The sequence below is a fragment of the Tupaia chinensis genome, unplaced genomic scaffold (assembly GCF_000334495.1).
Source record: "Tupaia chinensis unplaced genomic scaffold, TupChi_1.0 Scaffold000600_1, whole genome shotgun sequence".
In the NCBI taxonomy this organism is placed as follows: Eukaryota; Metazoa; Chordata; class Mammalia; order Scandentia; family Tupaiidae; genus Tupaia; species Tupaia belangeri.
Genome location: NW_006160117.1, coordinates 711,803 through 734,433, shown reverse-complemented (window position 1 = coordinate 734,433; position 22,631 = coordinate 711,803). Strand labels below are relative to the sequence as shown.

The 22,631-nt window shown below is 39.6% G+C and overlaps 1 protein-coding gene across 2 annotated transcripts in view; it reads right to left on the bottom strand.

Annotated features, from left to right (window-relative positions):
• The window catches only part of POLA1 (DNA polymerase alpha 1, catalytic subunit), a 353,788-nt gene that overhangs the window by 118,286 nt on the left and 212,871 nt on the right, over positions 1-22,631 (bottom strand). For both annotated transcript variants that reach the window (XM_027775720.1, XM_027775721.1), the window contains exon 35: positions 5,668-5,784. In XM_027775720.1, the coding sequence (XP_027631521.1) occupies positions 5,668-5,784 (117 nt within the window). The remainder of the gene's footprint in view (positions 1-5,667; positions 5,785-22,631) is intronic.

Below are 22,631 nucleotides of genomic sequence, written 5' to 3'. Positions count from 1 at the left end.
AAAATCACAAAGAAGGCCAAGCCTAGGTGACATGGTAGTGTATCAGACTGGAGTGCTGGAAGCAACAAGGCTGACTGGCAGTTTGAAAGAGGTGACCTGAAACAAGCCGGGCATGTGCGTGTGTGCCCAGGGTCCTAATGGGCTGGAAGAGGGGGATCAAGGCATGGCCAGAAACTGTTTGAGAATGCTTCTCTATCTCTTACACACACACAAACACAATCATGAATTAAAAAAATAAAAGATCACAAGTAAGAATTCCAAATGAATTTTCATGGTAAAATTCCATTCTCTACTGGAGAATCACCGATGATTAGATACAGATTTTTTTTAAAAGAGGTTTTTGCTATAGGGCGCGTGTGCTCGCCAGGAAGACAGAGAGAGACAGAGAGACGGAAAGTGAGAAATCACCCCCCGGGGGGATGGCCATGCCACAATCCCTTCTCCTCCATTCTCCTCTTGGGATCTTGGGCACGCACGCACACGCGCCCAGCATGAGTTTAAGCCACCGGGTCCAGGACTCGAACCGTGGTCGACTACATGGGAGTCCAGTGACACAGCCATTACGCTAACTGCTGGAGCTCTTCCTGTTCAACTCATGCTTATTTCCTTAAGAGATCTCCTCTCTTTTCATATTTTCTTCTTATGCAGAAACAAGACACTGTCCCAAGTAGCTTGACAGTATTCTCACTATCCTCCTACGGATCAAATCAATAAGACGTGCACCACAGCCATTCTGCAATGGTAACATAAGATAATTGTACGTTCATTATTTCCTCTCACCTTTGATGAAGAGGAAGCCTAGCTGGTACACATGTTCTGCTATAAAAGATTTTTAACAATTTTACAAGTGAGAAACCCTACGGCTAGCACAAAGTACAACTAGAAGTCATTTTCACTGCTTTCTTCTTAAGTGGCTTTAAGAAATTTAGCTGAATAAACAACTGATAAAGGGCTCCTCTACAATGCTCCTGCTCCTGGGGCTGGACAATTTTACTAATGGTTTCTACCACAGCTCAGGGCGTCACATGTAGATATTTTTCTCATCACAAATGGAAATGTTAACGACAAAAAGTTTAACTTGGTTTGAAATCTTCATTCTACCATGAAAGGTTAATTTTTATAAACTTACATTTTATTTCTGGTGAATTACATAGTATGGAATCCCCTGTGGTTCAGTTTATGACCATAAACATTTGGCCAAACGAAAAGTCAGGGCCGTGACCTTAAAGTAAAGATACTTTCCTTCTCTCTATCTCTGTCTCTGGCAAGCGTGCATACCCTATGGCCAAAAACTTAAAAAAAAATTGTAAGATTTATTACTTAAGTTGGGTAAGTCCTGTCTCTACCACTGGTGTGAAAAAGGTTTCCCTTTTCTTAGTAACTTGAACATGTATCACAGATTTTATTCCTATATTTAAATGTACTTTCTATTGTTAAAAAATTATTTCATTTAACTTTTTAAGAAATTTCTTTATTTTAATTTGACCGGAGAGGGAGAAGGAGAGGAAGAGAGAGAGAGAGAGCGAGCGCAAGCAAGTCACCAGGTTCGATTCTTGAACCATGGTCAGCCATGCAGGAGTCCACCCTTAACCAGCATACCACCTGCTGGCCCCTTAAATGGACTTTGTATATAGCAGAAAATGCCCAGAGAATACTTTTTTAAAAGAATTATTGGGATAGCAGGTGGTGTAGTGGTTAAAAGCACTGGACACTTCCACATGGCCAATCGTGGTTCGAGTCCTGAACCTGATGGCTTTCTTTCTCACTTTCCCTATCTCTCTGTCTCTCTCTGATCAAACTTGAAAATAATAATAATAATGAATAAACTTAAATTTAAAAAAATTCTTAAAAAGAAAAGAAAAGGTGGGATCTGGCAGGTGGCATTGTGGTTAAGGGTGCTAGACTCTGACAAGGCCAACTGCGGTTTGAATCCTGAACCTAGCAACTTGTTTTCTCACTTTTCTCTGTCTCTCTTGGGTCAACTTCAAAAAATAAATAAATAAAATAATGACAATGAATAAAATTAAATAAAATAATTCTTTATGTGAGGATAAGATTGGCACATAAAGAAGCTACTGTTTTACTATCAAACTTAAGCAATGTATTTTAATCCTCACTAATGAAGTACTAAGATTATCTGGTAAACTTGTTTTCTCACTTTTCTCTGTCTCTCTTGGGTCAACTTCAAAAAATAAATAAATAAAATAATGACAATGAATAAAATTAAATAAAATAATTCTTTATGTGAGGATAAGATTGGCACATAAAGAAGCTACTGTTTTACTATCAAACTTAAGCAATGTATTTTAATCCTCACTAATGAAGTACTAAGATTATCTGGTACTACATTCTGTCCAAATGAGTTTTATTACAAATGCTACTTTTTGTCCACAGATAACAATATTATATAACCTATGTAATACTATGCTGCCTTTAAAAAAAAGAATTATTTAACTTTATTTATCCATTTTAATTTGACAAGAGAGGGACAGAGAAAGAGAGAGAGAGAGAAGGTGAGAAAGCAATCTGCCAGGTCTGGGCCTTGAGCCGTGGTCCACCATGTGGGAATCCAGCACCCTTAACCACCATGCCACCTATGGGCCCCCAATACTACGCTGTTTTATAAGTAAATAAATGTCCTGGTTATTAAAATGTCCCCAGTGGGACCAGCAGTTAGCATAATGGCTATGTTGTTTGACTCCCATGCAGTTGACTACGGTTCGAGTCCCAGACCCGGTGGCTTAAGCTCACGCCGGGCGCGTGTGCGTGTATGCCCAAGATCCCGAGAGGAGAATGGAGGAGAAGGGATTGCGGCATGACCATCCCCCCTGGGGGTGATTTCTTGCTTTCTGTCTCTCTGTCTCTGTCTGTCTGGTAAGCACACGCGCCCTATAGCAAAAATCTCTCCCCCCCCCAAAAAAAAGTCCCCAGTACCTGTGAAAGTGCCTAAGATATAGTAGGTGTTTAATAAATAATTATTCAATGAAAGTAATGTATAGTTGAGACATAGCAACTGAGAACTTAAGAGCCAGTAAACAAAATCCTGCAAAATAGCCACTTCAGAAAACCCTAGGGCAATTATAATGATTCTGTCCATCGGACGATTGTTTTTGGAGCTTCTTCTGGCAAGATGTATACTTTTCTTTCTACTAGAAAGCTCAAAATATCACAAATACAATTAACTATCACTATCAACTTAGAATATAGACGAGTGGGCTGAGTCTCACTGTCAAGGCCCCTGTAAAAAACAGCTCAGAGCAGTATCACCAACCAAGATGTTCTGAAACTGAGTTATTCCAGAGGTTGACATCCTGAGCAGCAGAGAGACCCAATGAACTGATCTATCAAAACTTCTTCCTGGGAAGAGTAGCTGATAACCTTGGAAAACCCCTTGCCTAAAATGCCACAGTTTTGAGAAGGACAAAGATATGAAGAAAAAAACAAATTCACTTGAAAAAAAAGATATAATAAATTAAACCACTACTAGCAACACCATCAGTAGGGAACTTAATGGCTTAATAGCTAACATTTTCATTTTACCTTCTCTTACCAAGAATGGAATTATAAAAACCGGTTGACTTTCTAAGAAGTAATTCAATTTTCATTGAACCTGATGAGTTAGATATTTAAAAATCTCACAGGCAGCACTGGATCATGAAGCAAGGTGAAGTCCCCTAGAGCCTACAACTGGATTGATGAGTCACACTAAATATATACACTTTTGTTCTCTTTCCTGCACCCGCTGATGCAAGTCTTGAGATGACACTGACGTAGAAGGAATTTGCTAAGACAGCCAATTCTCACATGTACCACAGTTTTAAAAATTCTACATTCTACTTGGCTAATTATTAAATGTATTCAAAAACTAAGGCAAGGAATATTTTATGTTTATCAAATTATTGCATTGTTAGAAAAGTTGTGATGCATTTTTGCATAGGAAAAACATGTCGTGAATTTTCTAATAACCCAGTCAGTTAAAAATAAATGCCCAAGTGCTGAAAAGGCTTGTGGTAAATCAGTATAGCCAAAAAGTATCAGTGTATAGTATAAGTTGAGATAAGCCATTAGAAAAAGAATTTGGCAATATGAACCATGATCATATTCTATCTACATACGTTGACATACATTGTTGATTAAAATTTATCCTAAAAACATTTTCCAATAAAGAAAAAAATCACTTAAAACAGGAAGATACTCAATGTAAATTTTCCAGTAAAGAGATACTAAAAATTAGTCTAAAATGTCTGAGATGCATGATTACATTTGTGTTTAAAGGTTTTGGTGCTGAAAATGAAGTAACAACAGAGAAATATGTTTGACAAAGGCTTATCTTCATTAGGGCTACAACCATGTACGAAAATACATATGGAGATACACGGAACAAGGGAATACATAATGGTAGTAACTGTTTTTAATTCCTGGCATCTGCTGACAAATTTTGTGAAATGATGATATATTATCTTAAAATAAAAAGCCATTACCATTTTAAAACATTTTCCGAAAACTAGCCTTTTCCAGAGAAAATACGAGAAGTTGAAACTCAGTAATAGACACAGCCTCGGTGGTGCAGTACTGGAAGCCACAATGGCTGACCAAGGGTTCAGATCCCTGGGTCAGCTTGAAACCATGCTGGGTGTGTGCCTATGGGTACCATGTATCCTGATGAGCTAGAGCTGGAGAAAAAGGATTAGGACATGGCAAGACCCAGGCGAGGATGCCTCTCTCTCTGTCTACCCCCAGCCCCTGCTCTACATGCTATCATAAAATCAGAACAAAATACATGGCTATGGAACCCTGCCTCTGCATTTTAAAAAAGTAAGTAAATAAGCAACAGGTTCCCAAGTCTCCCCTTCTTCTCACCAAAAACCTCACAAATCCTTGGGTTAGATAAACTTGGGAAGGGATGCACATTAAAGGTTGGTATCAGCGAGGCGCACTGCATGCTTACCGGTTTTCAGAACACCTGGAATAATTCTGTTTCACTTTAGTAAGCTCAGCGTTTGCTAGGTGTACTTTATCATAAAACCCTCTTAGCTTGGAAGGCCTGGAAAATTCTGACCACGGTTTGGAACATGCTGCTTGGGCTGATAATGCTCAAAGTGGACAACAGAAGGGAGGCACCTAAATTACCCAAAAGCTGCTTCTAGACCACACTCTCAAGTTAGGAGTCGCTACGGAGCATACACCTGATGCCCCAGGTGTATGTATTAAGGTAAAGAGTTTGAGACCTACTGGTCTACTTAGGTACCTAATCCTAGGGGGGCAGCGGGGCGGGGGGGGGGGCATACAAAGTAAACCCTTTTGCGTATAGAGAGGGTTTCTGGCTTTCACCAAACGGGTTCTCATGAAGTTTAAGAACATTACTTTCTACAAAGGAATGGCATCTCTTCTATAATGAAGAAGTGGCAATGAAAGAAATCTGAGTGACCCATACAACAACTAGCCAGCTTCTCTTTTGGATATAAATGTAGTATTTCTCAAGACAAATGAAAAAAATAAAGCACTGATCTTTTTGAAGTCTGGATATTTTTAAAAATACAGATGCATATGTGGTAATGGTGTGTCTCCATAGGACAAGTAGCCAGTATCTACTTCTTAGAACTAAAGGATGGACAAATGGCCCTTCACCCCTTCTACATAGTGACTGAGTATTTATGAGACTGTTACCTCCGGTCTAAGTGTCGCTTTCATGCATGCTGGACAAAGAGGCCCGTTTCGGGAGAAATGAAGGGGAAGGTGCCGAGTTCGATTGCGACATGTTGGCTCCTCACATATCAACCAGCCCTGGAAGGGGAAAAAAAAGAGAAACTTCAGTCTTATCACCATAGACAAATATAAATGCTAAACCCTTCTGTTAGCAAGATATACTCATTTTATTCAAACTTTCTTTACAGATTCTAAAATGGCTATAGTTATCATTCCTGATACATTAATTAGATCTATTTGCCCCAAACTTAAAAGTTAGGAAACCCCGTTAAAAACAAAAACAAAAACAAAAAAACAAACAAAAAACCCGAGATGTTACTCTCTTTTCATAAAAAAAAAAAAACCCACCCTCACTCAATATACATTAAAAATCTCCCAATAAAAAAATTTATTATATACAGAAGGAAAACTTATAGGTTTTCATTCACTCGCAAAAATCACTATGGGTCCTGGGGCCGGCAGGTGGTGTGGTGGTTAAGGGCACTGGACTCCCACATGGCCGACTGTGGTTCAAGTCCCAAACCTGGCACCTGGCAGATTGCTTTCTTACCCACCCCCCACTCTGTCCCTCTCTGGTCAAATTGAAATAAAGTTAAATAAAAATAATTCTTTGTATAAAAAAAAACACTACGGGGACAGCCTGTGGTGTGGTGGTTAAGGTGGATAGATCCTACATGGATGACTATGTGGTTTGAGTCCCAGATCTGGAGGCTTGAGAAGCATGCTGGACGTTTGTGCATGTGTACCCAAAATCCCCAAAGGAAGGAAAAATGGAGGAGAAAGGATTGTACCAGGACCACCCCCCACAGAGGGTGCTTTCTCAAGTTTTTCATCTGTCAAGCACATGTGCCCTCTGGCAAAAAAATAAAATAAAATAAAATTCTACTACCAAAGGAAGTGAAGAGTGTACCACATAGAAATGAATGGCCCGGGGCTGGTAGGTGATGTGGTACTTAAGGGGCTAGACTCCCACATTGCTGACTGGTTTGAATCCTGGACCTGGTGGTTTGCTTTCTCACTTTCCTTCTCTCTCTCTCTCTCTGTCTCTCTCTGGTCAAATTAAAAATAAATAAATGAAATGAAATAACTCTTTATTTTAAAAAAGAAAAGAAATGAATGGCCTTCCCAACAACTGAGTGGATGTTGGCTAGTTACTTGATTGCTATGCTCGGTTTCCTTCTCTTAAAAAAGGATACGACAGCACTACATACCCTAAAAAGTTGTTGTAATTGTTTAATACATTTAAAGTGTTTAGAATCATACTTGGCATAAAAGGAACAACAAATGTGTTATCTCATTTAAAATGAGTATATTCTATTGATAGTCTCTGGAGGCATAAAACGGGCTGCAATGTTTCCAAGGACAATGTCAACTGATCACTATTTTCCCAAGGTTTGAAATAGCCACTGCCCACTTCTCTGTCCTTTAGAGCCCTCGTCTCACCTTCCTTCTTCAGTTACTCTCCCTTGCTGTGCTTGTTTGAATTTTCTCACAGTGATGTGATAACAATATGCTTATTATCTTAAATCAGCATTATGATGTTTATGAAACATATCTGTTAAGGAAGACATGACTTCACAAATGGGGTCAAGCAAAGCTCAGATGCTCACACACAGGCACCGGGGTCTGTGGGCTGTGGTGCCACATGCACTGCTATCCAGGGGCATGAGCACGAGGCAACCATAGGGCAGGTGCTGGGGTATAAAGGTGAACAAGTGAGCTCCCTGTCTTATGGCCTTCCTGCCTGAGGAGCTGCAAGAAGGGAATTGACTATGTGTAGGTCTTGGAGTGCTTTGAGAGACAGCAGTTTCTGAACTAGTTTTAAAGAATGAGTGAGTTTGGTACATAGAAAGGTAGGAAAGACAGCTTAGGCAGAATGAACAGCATACGGCAAAGAATAAAGGGCAGAAAGAGCTATACTGTAATATAATTAAAGAAAGGGACTGATTGGGGCCAGCAGGTTGTGTGGTGGATAAGGTGTTGGAATCTCACATGGTCGACTATGATTAGAGTCCCAAACCTGGCAGCTTGAAAGTCACGCCAGGCACGTATGTGTGTGCACCTAAAAATCCCAGGAATAGAGCAGAGAAGGGACGGCAGTATGGCCATTCCCTGGCAGGGGGTGATTTCTCACTTTCCCTCTCACTGTTTCTCTCTGTATCTCTGGTAAGCACACGTACCCAATGAAAAAGAAAGAGAGAAAGAGAGAAATCAATCAATCAGTCAATCAATCAATCACAATCTAACCCCATTCCCTATTTCTAGTCTGAACAACCTGCTGGTCTTTCTCCCTTAGATTAGAGCAGGGTACATACAGAAGTGCTCCTTAATTAGGTTAGGCACTTCAGTCCATCATTGAGTAACATCTCTTTGCAGTGTTAATCCAGAAGGGAGATAGGCCCTCATTCACTGCCATGTTGCTTGACCTCATTTCTCAGAATAGGATCTCCTTAGAAGGAGCTAAAACCAAACTCAAGGAAAAGCACTGAGAATTGGCTCTTCTGATAGCACAAAGGGAAAGTGCATTGTAGAACTTTTTGACTAAGCATTAAAAAAAATGCTACCTTTGAAGAATATAAAATTCATCTAGTTAATACATTCCTAGAAAGCTTCATTCAACTGGCTAATTTATTTTAAAATTTGAACTTTTCAGGTAAAAGGTCTCAACAAGTCCTATGAAACTACTTTTATATGCTCAGAATTATATTAAATACTTTGGGGAATAGGCAAAGGGGCCCCAGGCACAGAGTTTCAGAAAATTACAATGTAAATAGGAAAGCAAAGTTCACACACACAAAGACTAAAAGCAACCGAGCATGGTATGACTTTAAGAACCAAGGTGGATGGTGCTATGGTTTGGGTATGGCTCACCGCCCAAAAGTTCACGCGCTGGGAGCTTGGTTCCCAATGGTGTTGAGAAGTGGGGGACTTTTAGGAGGAGGAGCCTAGTGGATGGTGTTTGGATTAGGACAAGACCTCCCTAAAAAAAAATCGATTAATGTCCTATGGGAGGGAATGAGTTCACTCCCACAGGAAGGAGTCAGTTATAAAAGGAAGATGCTGCCGCCTTCCTCTCTGCTGTTGGCCATGTTGTGAGGCAGCACCAGAGGCCGGATGGATTCCAGTCCCACACCAAGGCTCTCAGCCACCGGGATCGTGGGCCAAGTAAACTTTTCTCTTTGTTTTGTTTTAGTAATACAATAATGGACTAAGACGTGTGGCACCGACTATAAACGCTAAACAATACAGAGAAGTAACGGAGTCCTGTCTGAGCCAAACTACAGATGATCCTTGACTTGACAATGGGGCTATTTCCAGACAACTCCATTGTAAGTTAAAAATCTAGTAAGTTGGGGAACCAGCAGTTAGCGTAATGGCTATGTCGCTGGACTCCCACGTAGTCGACCACAGTTCGCGTCCCGGACCCGGTGGCTTAAAACTCACGCCTGGTGCATGTGCGTGTGTGCCCAAGATCCCGAGAGGAGAATGGAGGAGAAGGGATTGCGGCGTGACCATCCCCCCTGGGGGGTGATTTCTCGCTTTCTGTCTCTATGTCTCTCTCTGTCTGTTTGGTGAGCGCACATGCCCTATAGCAAAAACCTCTCCAAAAAAAAAAAATCTAGTAAGTTGAACATGCATTTAATATATCTAGCCTACCAAACCTCACAGCTTGCCCTATGTATCACTGACTGTGCACTTCCTTTATATCACTGTAAAGTTAAAAAATGTTCACCAAAATTATAAGTCAAACCATCGTAAGTCAGAGGTCATCTGTACTACCATCACAGCAAAAGACCATAACAAGAACAAAGAATCAGTGGTTCTGAGCCACAGGCAACTGTGATGCAAGTACAACCTGCATGTACAGTTTAATGCCATATTTATGTTTCCTTCCAAAAAGCCATTAAATTAGGAGTACAGCTCACAATCAGCCCCTTTAGAATTAAATAAGATATTTTGGCTTAGCATGTTCTAGGCAGGAGGGTACATTGAGGAATTGTGGAGTTATTAGCAACAACAGGTATTAAATTTTAAATATAGCATATAAAAAACACAGAAGGTGAGACAAATACCTGCCTAGACATACTAATAAAGGGAACAGTAGAATTCAAGCAAACCATGTATGAAAAATGCAGGACTAGACCTCGCTCTTTAATCAATTATTTGGATTTGTTACATTATATTTAATAACTGAGGCTTTACATGCTTTGGGATGTTAATGTAGTCAGTTAGTTGCCAATTCAGTTGTATTTCATTCTGTTTTAAACAAAATTAAAAATCAGCAAGCAGACAGGTAAAAACCATCATATTTTGAGGCAACAAAGTATATTAAGTACCTGAAGATGACCTGGAAGTTAAAGTGATTTTTTAATTTTTAAAATGTACTGTTCACAAAGCTAAATTCCTTTTCCGATGTTTTTGGAGCTTCATTCTGTCAATTCACTACAACTTCATGACTCACTGGGTGAGCTGCCAACCTGGGAGAAGCTCAGTTGTCATCTCACCTGTTTTTAAAACAAACACCTAACTCTATCTCTGACAGAGTTACTAACTAAATGTCCTTTCAAATCATATAGAAAACAGATAATATAATTTGTCTAGACTTCCTACTAGTTATAATTAACATTAAAGAGGTTTTTTTTCCTTTGTCACCTCTCTATTCAGTGCTTATTTGGGTTTGTTTGTACTTACTATCTGTTAATCTCCCTTTACACATGACAACAATAACTAGTGCTATTATGCATGGAAATTAAACATGCTGATAACTGTGCGAAGGGAACTGGGGCTGAAAAAAAATATTAGAAGCCTGTAACTCTTTATGCCTCTTGTTTTATTTTGATAATTAAGCTTTTGGTCATGGTGTATTTTAAACACAACTCTTCTATGGGGGAAACAGGCCCTAATCATATTCAATATATGCTTTGCTTCAACTGCATTTTGTCAAGTACATTTTGGTTAACTCCGTGTTCCCTGTAACAGATGTTAACTGACAATGTTAAATCTAACTTCCAAGGAGCATTTATATCATTCAAATTAAATATCCCAGGTCTTTACAAATACTCCACAATAGGCCAAATACTACATTACAAGATCTCATAGTGAATTTTGCATTTCAAGAGTGATAAAAACAAAGGAAGTGAAAATACTAATATTGTATATATTTATTTTGAATTGTCATTCACAAAGATAAATCTAAAGTTTTCTCATTAAAAAAAAAAACATTTATTTATTATTTATTTGTTGTGATTTTCTTTTTTCTTTTTCCTTTTTTTGGAGAGGTTTTTGCTATAGGGTGCGTGTGCTCACCAGAGAGACAGAAAGCAAGAAATCACCCCCCAGGGGATATGGCCATGCCACAACCCCTTCTCCTCCATTCTCCTCTCGAGATCCTGGGCACACATGCACATGTGCCCAGCACACGCGCCCAGCATGAGTCCTAGCTGCTGGGTCTGGGACTCAAACCACAGTCAACTACATGGGAGTCCAGCGACATAGCCATGATGCTAAATGCTGGTCCCTATTTGTTGTGATTTTCAAGCTGCTGGGTCAGAGACTTGAACTATGGCTGGCCATGTGGGAATCCAGCATTTCAACCACCACACCAATTGCTGGTCCCACTAAAGTTATTTTCATTGCCAATTTTGAGAAATAATATACAGTCTAAGGCTATGGTGACAAATCAATACAATAATTTTTTTTCCTTTTTAAAATTTTGCCAGAGAGCACATGAGGTTGCCAGAGACAGAAAGACAGAGAGACACAGAGATAGGGACAGAGAGAGAAAGGAGGAGAGGAAGAGGAAGAAGGCGGCACATCCTAATGTGGTGTGGTCACACCACAATCCCTTCTCCACTTTTCCATCCTGGTGTGTTTTTTCAAATCAGCAAGGCCAGGATATGAACCACGTGATTGGCCCTGTGCAATTCGACTCTCTTAACCACTAAGCCACAGAGCAGCCTAAAAAAAGAAATTTTTAACGCAATGAGTAGCTCCTTGGAACTCCAGCCTATAAAAAGGTTTGGATTTAATTGAAAACCTCCAGAACTACTGTAAGGATATCTGCCATCCAAATATGTCATTTTATTATGTAATACTACATGTAAATTGTCATAACCAAAGAGGAATAAGGTCATTAAGCTTCCGATTGCCTAGGTTAACTACATTTATACATAGGAGGCTCAAAAGCAGTGAAGCTAGCCTGTCCAACAACAAAACAAACCTTTACTAAAACATGCAAAACTCTATCACCTGTTGCTTTACTCTCAGCATCACTAATTCTTTAAAATCACTGTACGAAGTTGTATCAAATTCTGACTGGTTCTGATTGCTAAATTATATTTTTGAGGTCTCAACTAAAGTGCTTTCTGTCTGCACATGCTAAAATGGATCGATTTCCACTTGTTAGCTGAGGTGTTTCTGGTAGTTGTACTTTAAACACAAACTGTTATTAGTTTGTGTACATGTGTATTTCCAGAAAATGTACACACAGAAATCATCCAGATCTGAAAATGTGATTCACAGGAGACTGTCAAAAGTATCTTTTGGGGGCTGGCAAGTGGCGCGGTGGATAAGGGCGCTGGATTCCCACATGGCCAACCACGGTTCGAGTCTCAGACCTGGTGGCTTGCTTTCTCACTTTCCCTCTTTCACTCTCTTTCTGTGTCTTTCTGATCAAATTAAAATAAATAAATAAATAAAATGAATGAATAAATAAAATTAAATAAATAATTCTTTAAAAAGTATCTTTTGAATAAATGAATAGAAGAAATTAAAATATAGAGGAACAAGTTTATGAAAAATAATAACGGGGTCTAAAGTTCATAGGAGGAAAAAAAAATCACGGTATTCTCATATGTACTCTTCAGTGTGAATATATGGTGGGTCCTTTCCCTCCCATTCCCAGTCAGTCACAAAGTCTCTCTGCTGGTCCTCTCCAATTTCATCCAAGTGTACACCTCAAAGGTCTTCCACAGTAACCTCATTACTGGTTTCCCTGACTCAGTTCTCTCCCACATCCAGTGCAAGGAGTTGCCATGTGTATTTCCCCAGGGTTCTCATTCCCATTGTTCAATCATATACCCTGCACCAAAAAGGTCAGAACAAACTTGTTGGTCTGGCTGTCAAATCTTTACAACCTTGGGACCAGCAGATGGCATAACAGTTATGTCACTGGACTCCCTCGCGGTTGACTGTGTTTCAAGTCCAGACCTGGTGGCTTAAAATTCGCCCTGTGTGCACGTGTGCCTGTGCCCAAAATCCTGAGAGGAAAATGGAAGAGAAGGGACTGTGACGAGGTCATCTCCCACCCCCCCTGGGGGGGGGTGATTTTTCACTTTCTGTCTCTGTCTCCGTCCCTCTGGCGAGCGTACATGGCTATAGCAAAATTCTCTCTAAAAAAAATCTTTACAACCTCATCCCATTCCTTTCCTTTCTCATTGCCCTCTTACACAAACTCTTGCCTCACCAGATTGGTCTTCTCACTGTTCTGCAACATATTTTCTCCATTTTCATTGTGCACATCAGAGAACTTCTGCCTAAAACGCCCATTCTCGGAGTTATCAGTTCGATTCTCTTCTGTGATATTTCCCCCACCTGCAGGGACTTCTCCCTCTATCCTACCTGACACTGAGCATGCCTTGCTTTATACTGTCCCCTGATAGTATTATTATTTTTTTTTTTGGGGGGGGGAGAGATTTTTGCTATAGGGCACGTGCACTCGCCGGACAGAGACATAGAGACAGAAAGCGAGAAATCACCCCCCAGGGGGGATGGTCACGCTGCAATCCCTTCTCCTCTCGGGATCTTGGGCACGCACGCACACGCGCCCGGCGTGAGTTCTAAGCCACCGGGTCCAGGACACGAACTGCGGTCAACTATGTGGGAGTCCAGTGACATAGCCATTACGCTAACTGCTGGTTCCCAATAGCATTATTTTTAAAGTTTATTTATTTCTCCCATGAGTGAGAGAGAGCATCCCCAATGGGGTCTTAATGCCATGATTGACCCCCAGTCTCGTCCAAACTGGGAGCCTTCCCACATTTGTCAGCTTTGCAAAGCATCACATTATACCGATGAAACAGCACCTGGTCTCCTTAACCATGCAATTTTACCACCTTGTTCTATCTCCTTAACTGCACGGTCAGTCTCCTGGGGAATGACGTGCTTGGTATTTGGTAGTGTCCTCCACAGTCTCCAGCATGAAGGTTCATGCTCAACAACGAATACAGAACTGAGGTTATAAAAGTGCACTTGAGAGACCAGCAGATGGCATAATGTTTACATCATTGGATTCCCATGTAGTTGACTGTGGTTTGAGTCCTGGACGTGGCAGTTTAAAACTCACACCAAGCGTGCGTGCGTGTATGCTCAAAATCCTGAGAGGAGATGGGATTGTGGCATGGTCATCCCCTCCCCCCCAGGGAGGGGATGTCTCCTTGTCTCTCCAGTGAGTGCATGTGCCCTATAGCAAAAACTTCTCTTAAAGAAACAAAAACAAAAACAAAAACAAAACCCTGCACTTGAGTAGTTTCTCCCCTTCCATTTATCAATGGGCAATTTTGTGCAAGTTACCAAACCTCTCTCTGAGCCTCAGTTTCCTCATTGATAAAACAGGTTGTTAAGGTTGTTTGGGGATCAAATAAGAAGCTCACAGAAAAGCTTAGTAAACGTAAGGTATTCTCCTATGTACACCTCCAGTATTGGGGAATGACACTGCTGAGCTGACAATGCGCTGGTAAAGATGCATGATTTTAGCCACGAAAGAGCCTGGTCAGCTTCCACCTGGTGTTACTATAAAATGGATGGGGCTGCTTCTCAATTTGATTGTAAAATAGCACAACTATGCAAACATAAGCAACATTTTTCTATTTCCTCCTGATCCAACTCTACTTGATTTGAAGTTATAGAGTAGATGATGAGGAAAAAAGAAGTGGGCTCTGCTTTCTTTGGGGATTCACAAAGATTTTCATGCCATAAGGCAGTCCTGCAGTGGCTTCTGATTCAGTTTAAATTGTACTGGTTCTCAGGGAGTGCAGTGAAGGGGCCGTGGGGTGAGGTCTACCAGTACGCATGCGCTTTCAGCATTCATTAAATCATCACTAGTTTTCATTAATGGCCATTAATCACCCTTCTCCCCCAAACTATCTGCACTTTCCACCCAAAATCACTTATAAATGCTCTGGGGTTCCCTTGCAGGCACATTTTTCTGTCACAGAATTATCTCCAGTATTAAAAAAAAAATGGGTCTTCTTATAGACAGTGCACAGTATGGGCCCACAGCTGCTTTTGAAGAATGACATGTTGTGATTTGGGATTTCCAGAAATATCAAAAAACAAATTGCTTTCTGACCCACATTTGCACCCAAAACTGGGAGAAAATTTCCCTAAGATCTCCAGGGGAAGTTTTAACAGGAACATAATTTTGCTTTTAAAGTTAAATCTTCTACACTGTAGCATGCTGGCATGTCAAAGAGTGATTATTAAGTCTCAGAGAGGTGCCAGGGTAGGAGATGAAAGAGCGAGTCAGGAAAAATAAATATATAAACTAACAATTCACCAAAGTTAATACAAAAATATTTTAAACAAAATTATCAAACAAAGCAGAAGTGGAAAGAAAGTACCTCATCGGTCAATATAAGAATTTTAAATACTATTAAAATTGATTTTTAAGTAAGACATCTCTTTAAATGAACAGTCATATGTCATTTCATCCAAGTTATTTGAAACTTATTGATCTTATCATTTGTGCAAGGACCAGACTCTGCCATCAGTTTGCTGAAAGGATAATGGAGTACTCCCAAACTGTTATGATAGGTTAGATGCAAACAGTGGTCCTCATTTAAACACATAAAATAGCACTACAAGTGGACAAATTTCAACCTCAGCAATTGTATATTACATGATAAATTAGCAACTTGGTCTGCTTTGCCTCAAATCCAATCCAATACCACAGCCTTGCTATTTTAATTTGCAATCAGAGCTTGAGCATCAGAAGATGTACCTGAGGTATATTAAAGAGCCCCATGCAAGCCATCTCCTTCTGTTATACTATGAGCACAGAAAGCTAACAATTACCAGCAATTGTATTTTACCACTGGAGGACAATACTAGAACAGTTAAAATTGTCTCCATGCAAGCAGCTGGGGAAAATATACTTAAAATGACTTTATATGGAAAATTACATTTAGGGGGGAAAAAGTTCAATGGAGGACATGTATACTTCTGTATGGGCAGCTAAAAACCTCTCTTAGTTATTCAAGCCTATTCTATAAAATACTCTCCCTATTCATCCAACTCAAAAGCAAGCTACATTCTTAGGCTACAACAGGTCACAACTAAGTACACAGTACCTTGCTTTGGGAATAATTTTGCTTTGTCTGTCAACTGTCAACAAAGCACAAAGAGCTCATGCAACTCAGCCATGTACTGTGGATGTTAGAAAATCCACAAAATACAAATAGCAAGAATACAAGACTTCGCAGCCCCCCCGCTTTTGCTTTAGATGAGAAACTGAAAGCATTTTCCTCTCCACATTCCATTAATCTCTACTGTATTACAAATCTTTTCATAAAAGACTTTTTTCCCTATGTGAAGCTACAAGTGACTTGGGGATATAATATTCCAACTGTGAGGAATGTCCGACTTTCCAACATGTACGGTTATAAATGGATATGTCAGCTAAGGCATACAGTCATTTCAACAGGAAAAGGAGGGGAAAAAATCAAATGGAATGAGATGGTAAAATGGCTACTCTGATGCTTATATTAATATTTTAGTGATGAAGCCTCTCAGAAAAATTGTTCATTACTTCCATCACAGATTTTGCTTCTCAAGTCTTCACTCTTGAAAAAGCATCACCTTAGCCACATACACAAGATAACCAAGAAACTTTGAAAGTAAACCCAAGGCTCAGTTTCATTAATGTGTACACAAAAAAAGACTGGAAGGAAATACTCTTAAAATGCCATCACTGATTATCTCCAGGTGTTTTCTCCCTCTGTTTCTGTATTTTCTATAACAAGCATATATTGTTTTTATAATCAGAAAAATGTAATTAATGAGAAGAGAGTTTTGCCAAGAGCATTCAATATAATCAAATCATTAATATATCTGAAAAATACCCTGAACTATAGCTTGTGTTTGGTTGTTACTATGATGGGTTTATAAGGAATGTGCTTACCAAAAAAGGCACATAAGAAATAGTTTGTTCTTTAGAAAATTTTCTTACTAAATCAAACATTTCAAAAATAGATCAATTTGATCACATAACAAGTTCTCAAGTACAAAGTAGCAGGGCATGTATTAGTCGTCTTAGAGTCATTTATTAAATTAAGCCACTCACGGAACTGCACACAGTCTTTTATGAAACATGATCGAATATTTTATCATGATCAGTCTCTGAAGGGAGGTAATAAACCAGTTTCAAAGAAAGGTGCCTTAATCCCATGCCCTCTCCCTTGCCCTTATTCAGTGTGCACACAGATCAACTCAGATGTCCCGGATAAGAATCAAATTAAAAAAAAAAATTCAGTCAGGAGAGCATGCCTGGAACATTGTACCAGAATTTTCCTTTGCTCAAGTCTAGTAATTTTTATTGGTTGGTTGGTTGGTTGCAGGCTTGTATTTATTGGTATGGTTTTCATGTGATATGTGTTCGAGTAGGGAACAGCAAATGTTAAAAATGTGACTGCCCCAGAGGGCACCTTAAAATCAGAATGGAGTTCAAACCATCACCAGGCAATGTTTGTTCATTTAACTTTAATTATTTTCTCCTTGAGAATGGTACTAATGAAACTGAATATCTTTCATGGTTTCGAAGGGCCGTCTGAATAGTCTGTAAACAGAACTAAGGGTAGACAAGAGATCTGGCGGAGCCAGGGGGTTGCTAGGTGACGTAGAATGTAAACCCACAAACTTGTTAAGGTTTGCTTTGCTTTCATGCCATTTTCACACACTCTAAAAAGTTTTGAGGACTGATTTTTCAGGTGGCTGGTAAAAAAAAAGAACTCCCCTCAATCGGAAATTCACTTCCCCCACCCCCAGATGCTCTAGCAGATTGAGAAGAGATGAAATCCATCTGACCTTTGGCTGTCACATGGGAAACTTTTTGTCGTACATAAACCTAGGATTATATATCTTCAGAATGTCCATAATTTCAGAAACAAGTATAAGGCGGATTTTAAGGCTTCAAAAAGACACTTCTAAGTCTTTTCTTATCCAACTTTCAATAAAATTAAGATTTCTTTTCAGAAAAAAAAAATGCGATCACAGTTTGGGCGATTAGGGCCACAAAACCCCAAAGCCCGTGGCAACAGATCATCACTGGGTTAGCCACTGTCGGCTCTCTGCTGGCCTGCACCAAGTCTGACTGCCTGTGAGGCTTCTCCCTCCAGCCCCCTCCCCCAGCCGTTTTAAGTAGCTGATCAGAGATTGTCCAGTAAGAGCACTTTATTAGATCATCAGCCAGAGGGGTTCACAAGTACTGAGAGCAATGGGCTCAAATGCTACACATCAGTTTTAATAGACCAGAGGCTACTAGTAAACTGCAGATACTGCTGAGAACTTTCCATGCACTGAACTCTTGAAAAAGCACCGTCTCTCCAGCTTAAATGCAGCTGCCTCTTTCAATGCCGCAAATGGGTAAATTTGACAAAAAAGCCACCATTAAGACTACATGAAAGGCTCAAGACAACATCCTTTCAATGCTTTGTACTTCAGTAATCAGATGTACTTACTCACCCCCTCCCCCAAACCCGATCAAGAACTATTTCTGAATGGTAGGAAATAATTCCACTTTGTACATCTTTTAGTTAATCAAGACTTTCTATTCAGCAATTTGACCTTTTGTTCAAAACAGGATTATCAGTTTTTTCGCCAGTTACCAAGGGCGACTCGCATGGTGAACATAATTGCAATAATTTGCAAAACACCATGGCAACCCACATTACAACTAGGTAAATACTGGGCTTTTGTGCTACATTGTTATTTTCAGAGATGCTGAAGTCAAAGAACGAATGACAAATGAACACAAAATTTAGATTTGCTTTGTCTCAAAAGAGAAGAAAATTGATAACAAGAATTGGGGGGAAACCGACTACAGCTGTAATTTCTAACTTGATTAATTAGGATGGTAACAGTCCTTAACAGTATATTCAACAAACAGCCCTGACTTCGTCTCTCCACCCACCTCTCTCTGTACCACTACCACTATCCCCCCACCCCGGACAAATTTTTTCAGCTTGGAGAACAAACATCCCCCATTTGCTCTTTTCTTCAACTTAATGGAATCCTTAATTGCAGAATATTGTTCTCCTGCTCTTCACGGCAATGAAAACGAGAGAAAGGAGGAGAGTGCCAGGGCAGACAGGGAGCTACAGTCAATTTTTTTTTTCCTGCCTCTTTTGGACACCCCAGGCCCAATGATGAGACGGCATTTTCCTGGTATCAGCAGCTGTTTCGTAGCAGACAATAAAGTAAAAACTATTTAGCTTTGCAGAAAAGCCACTTCTTTCCTCTTGGCAACACAAGGTAAGTCTACACGCCGAGATGCAGTTTCATGATTTAAATGCCAGAACATAAGAGAATAATGATAATGAAAAACATACATTTTTTCTTGTGAAGAAATGATTAACTGTGGAACTGTCCAAAAAGCCGTTGAAATGCATATGCGTTGGCTATTTGAGGAAGATGTGCAACAATATCTCCAAAGTGCTGAAACCACTTTCTACTCAGAGAGATCCCAATTCACGAAAAGAAAACTAAAAATATAAACTGAGTACTCAGAAATTAATACAAAAATCAAAAGCCTATTTTTAGTAGATAAACACAGTCACACATATAGTATTATAATCTTTTCGATGAAAAATACAATGACTAGAAAACTTCGATCTGAATTGTTTTACTCAGGTATGAAAGGCAGGTTGTATAGTACAGTAAAAGAGCAGTTTTTGCTACGGGGCAAAAATTCTGCTATAATGCCGAGGCTTTTTGAAAATGATCAAAATTGACTTTCTCGTGCAAAATGTAGTATTTGGGGATGAGAAAAGAAAAATACCCAAGGAAGAGCTTGCAGAAGTTATGCTGCCGAGATCTTGAGAGAAAAGCAGCTTCAGATGCATGCTGAACAGAGCTCAGCCTGCTTCCCTGCATTTGCTTCCTAACAAGGAAGAGCAAAAGGAGGGTCTCTGAACCGATCTGCTATTTCCCCTAACTTTGGAAAAATCAAACGAATTTGATACTGTAATGGGTCCATTCTTATTTTGTGCAGGCTGAAAATTCCCAGACAGATCTCCAAGGTTCAGCTTAGAGAAATCACAATATAACATTCTTCGGAATTATGCCTCTGAAATTATAGATACTGTGAGTTCTCTTGAGGAGTAGAAATCAAAAGGAATGTGACACATTAACTCCTTCTCACTCAGTGACGACCTCTTTATACTTTGAAATGTATTTTATTTTCTGGCTTAGTTCATTCCAAGTTTACTGTACCTGTATCAACTGCATTCCTATTAAAAGTCTAAATATTACGAGGGAATGTGTCCCTTAATGCCAAATGAAAAAAGGTTAAACAAGTCTTCGGTATTTTTTGATCAAATAGAATTGATGTTAGATCACAAAGTGGGCCTAAAATCTCCATAGCACTTGAACTCCCGTTAGAATCCTAATATGTAAATACAGCATTTTATAATCTATCCAGAATTTCTTCACTAGGAACATTTTCCCTGGTGTACTTGCCCCCCACCAACCTTTGCTGACTTCTACTTCAGTGAGGCTTTTATCCTTTTCTCCTTTTTTTTTTTTCTTTTCTCCTCTTCTTTTGGGCCAATCAGTTACTATGCTTCTTGACTTCTATTTGTTAGAAAGGGCTCATCTAAAAAGAGCTGCAATAGCCAAACCTCTCAAAATGTAAATAAATCACCCAAATCCCTAAATCAGGAGTGGCAAATCCCTATCAGAAATATTGCATCTCATCTCCAATACCATGCCCATGGCCGCTGTAGGATGGAAGCTGGTACTTAGTATGAAACATGTCTGCTATGCCTGGCCCAAGTCCTTGCCATGGAATTCCCAACTGTGGCTGCACAATGGAACACCCAGGGGAGCAATATAATACAGATGACTGAGTGCCACCTCCAAATTTCGTATGCCGTACATCTTGGAGAAGGGGGGCCTGAGAATTTGCATCCCCCAACAAGTTCCCAGGTGAGACTGCTACTGCTCGGTTGAGACCTCACTTGGAGAACCACCAGTCTTAGACAAAGAACAGGCACTGGGATTTCAAAAATCTCCCAAGTGACTCTAACATGCAGTCACAGTTGAGAATCACAGCTCTATATTGTTCATTCTCTCTTCTTCAAAGACAACTACTGGTTACTATCTTCTGAACAAAGGAGTGGAAAAACAGAAATGTACCTGAGAACATTCTCCCTCAACTCTTCCTCTTCCAGTATTTACTCATTCTTTAGCTGTTGTTTACATGGCTCACTCCCTCTTCCACTCTTCCAAGTTGTCCATGCAGCATTAGAATTATCAAAGCTTCAAATCTAACTGAATTTGATGAAAAGAACTGGCCAGTTCCTAAATGGTTTACATCGTGCATGTAGCTTAGTAGCATGTGTCCTTTAAACAAACCAATAAACGAAGAACTTTACCCTAACAATAACAATACAGTCCCTAAAATACAAGATGTGTTTTGCTAGGAATCACAGAATTTCAGGACTGCTATTGAAAATAGTGTATATGGAAAGAAACCACAATTACATTTTGACTTTGACAAGTAATAGAAAATAATGTATTTAAACCCAACATTTTATAGCTGGAAGGGACTTCAGAGCTCTAGCCTAACTCTCTATATTGTATCTATGAAAAATGAAGCCTAGGAAACAGTAAATTCCTTGCACAGTGTCGCACAGCATGTGGACTGAACTTCCACTCCAGTACTCTCTACACTCCAAGCCTATGCTGCTGAACGTAGAGCCAGCAGCTATAGACGTGGCCCCTGAGCGCTCAAAATGTGGCCAGTCCAAGCTGAGATGTGCTGGAACTGTAAAACATACAGTGAATGCCAAAGATTCCATCCAAAAAAAGGTAATATAAAATAGCTTACTGATATTTTCCATACTTGCTACAGACTGAAATAGTATTTTGGATACACTGGGTTAAGTAAAATTTATTATAATGTTATGAACACACTCTTCCATTTTTTTTTTGAAATAGTATTTTGGATACACTGGGTTAAGTAAAATTTATTATAATGTTATGAACACACTCTTCCGTTTTTTTTTTTTCTTCTCTTTTTGGCTATAAGGGTGCTTGCACTCACTAGAGACAGAGAGACAGAAAGCAAGAAATCATCTCCCAGGGCAGATAGCCACACTGCTATCCCTTCTTCTCCATTCTCCTCTCAGGTTTTTGGGCATACACGCATATGTACCCAGCTTGAGTTTTAAGGTGCCGGGTCTGGGACTTGGGACTCGAACCATGGTTGATTATGTAGGTGTCCAGTGATGAAACCGTTACTCCACCTGCTGGTCCCTCTCCCTGTTTTTTAAAAACACAAATAGAGGTGTACCATAGAGACCATTCTCAATCCTGCTTTTTCACTTAAAAGCAGAGGAAATGAAACCCTATCAGTATCTATAGATCTACAATATTCCTCTAAATGGCAGAATTCTATTATGATTGTAGTAATTAAATGAATCCTCTTGTGTTCAACAATTAGGCTGTTTTCAGTCTCTTATTACTACCAGTAACACTGTAAGGCATATGCCTGCATAATACTTTTGATAACATCTGTACGTGCTATACATCTGTAAGCGAGAGATACCCAAATTGGAATTGCTGAATCAGATAGGTATGTTCATTTCAAATTTTGACAGATGTCACCAAACTGCTGTCCAAAGAGGGGGTATTATTTTTCACATCTT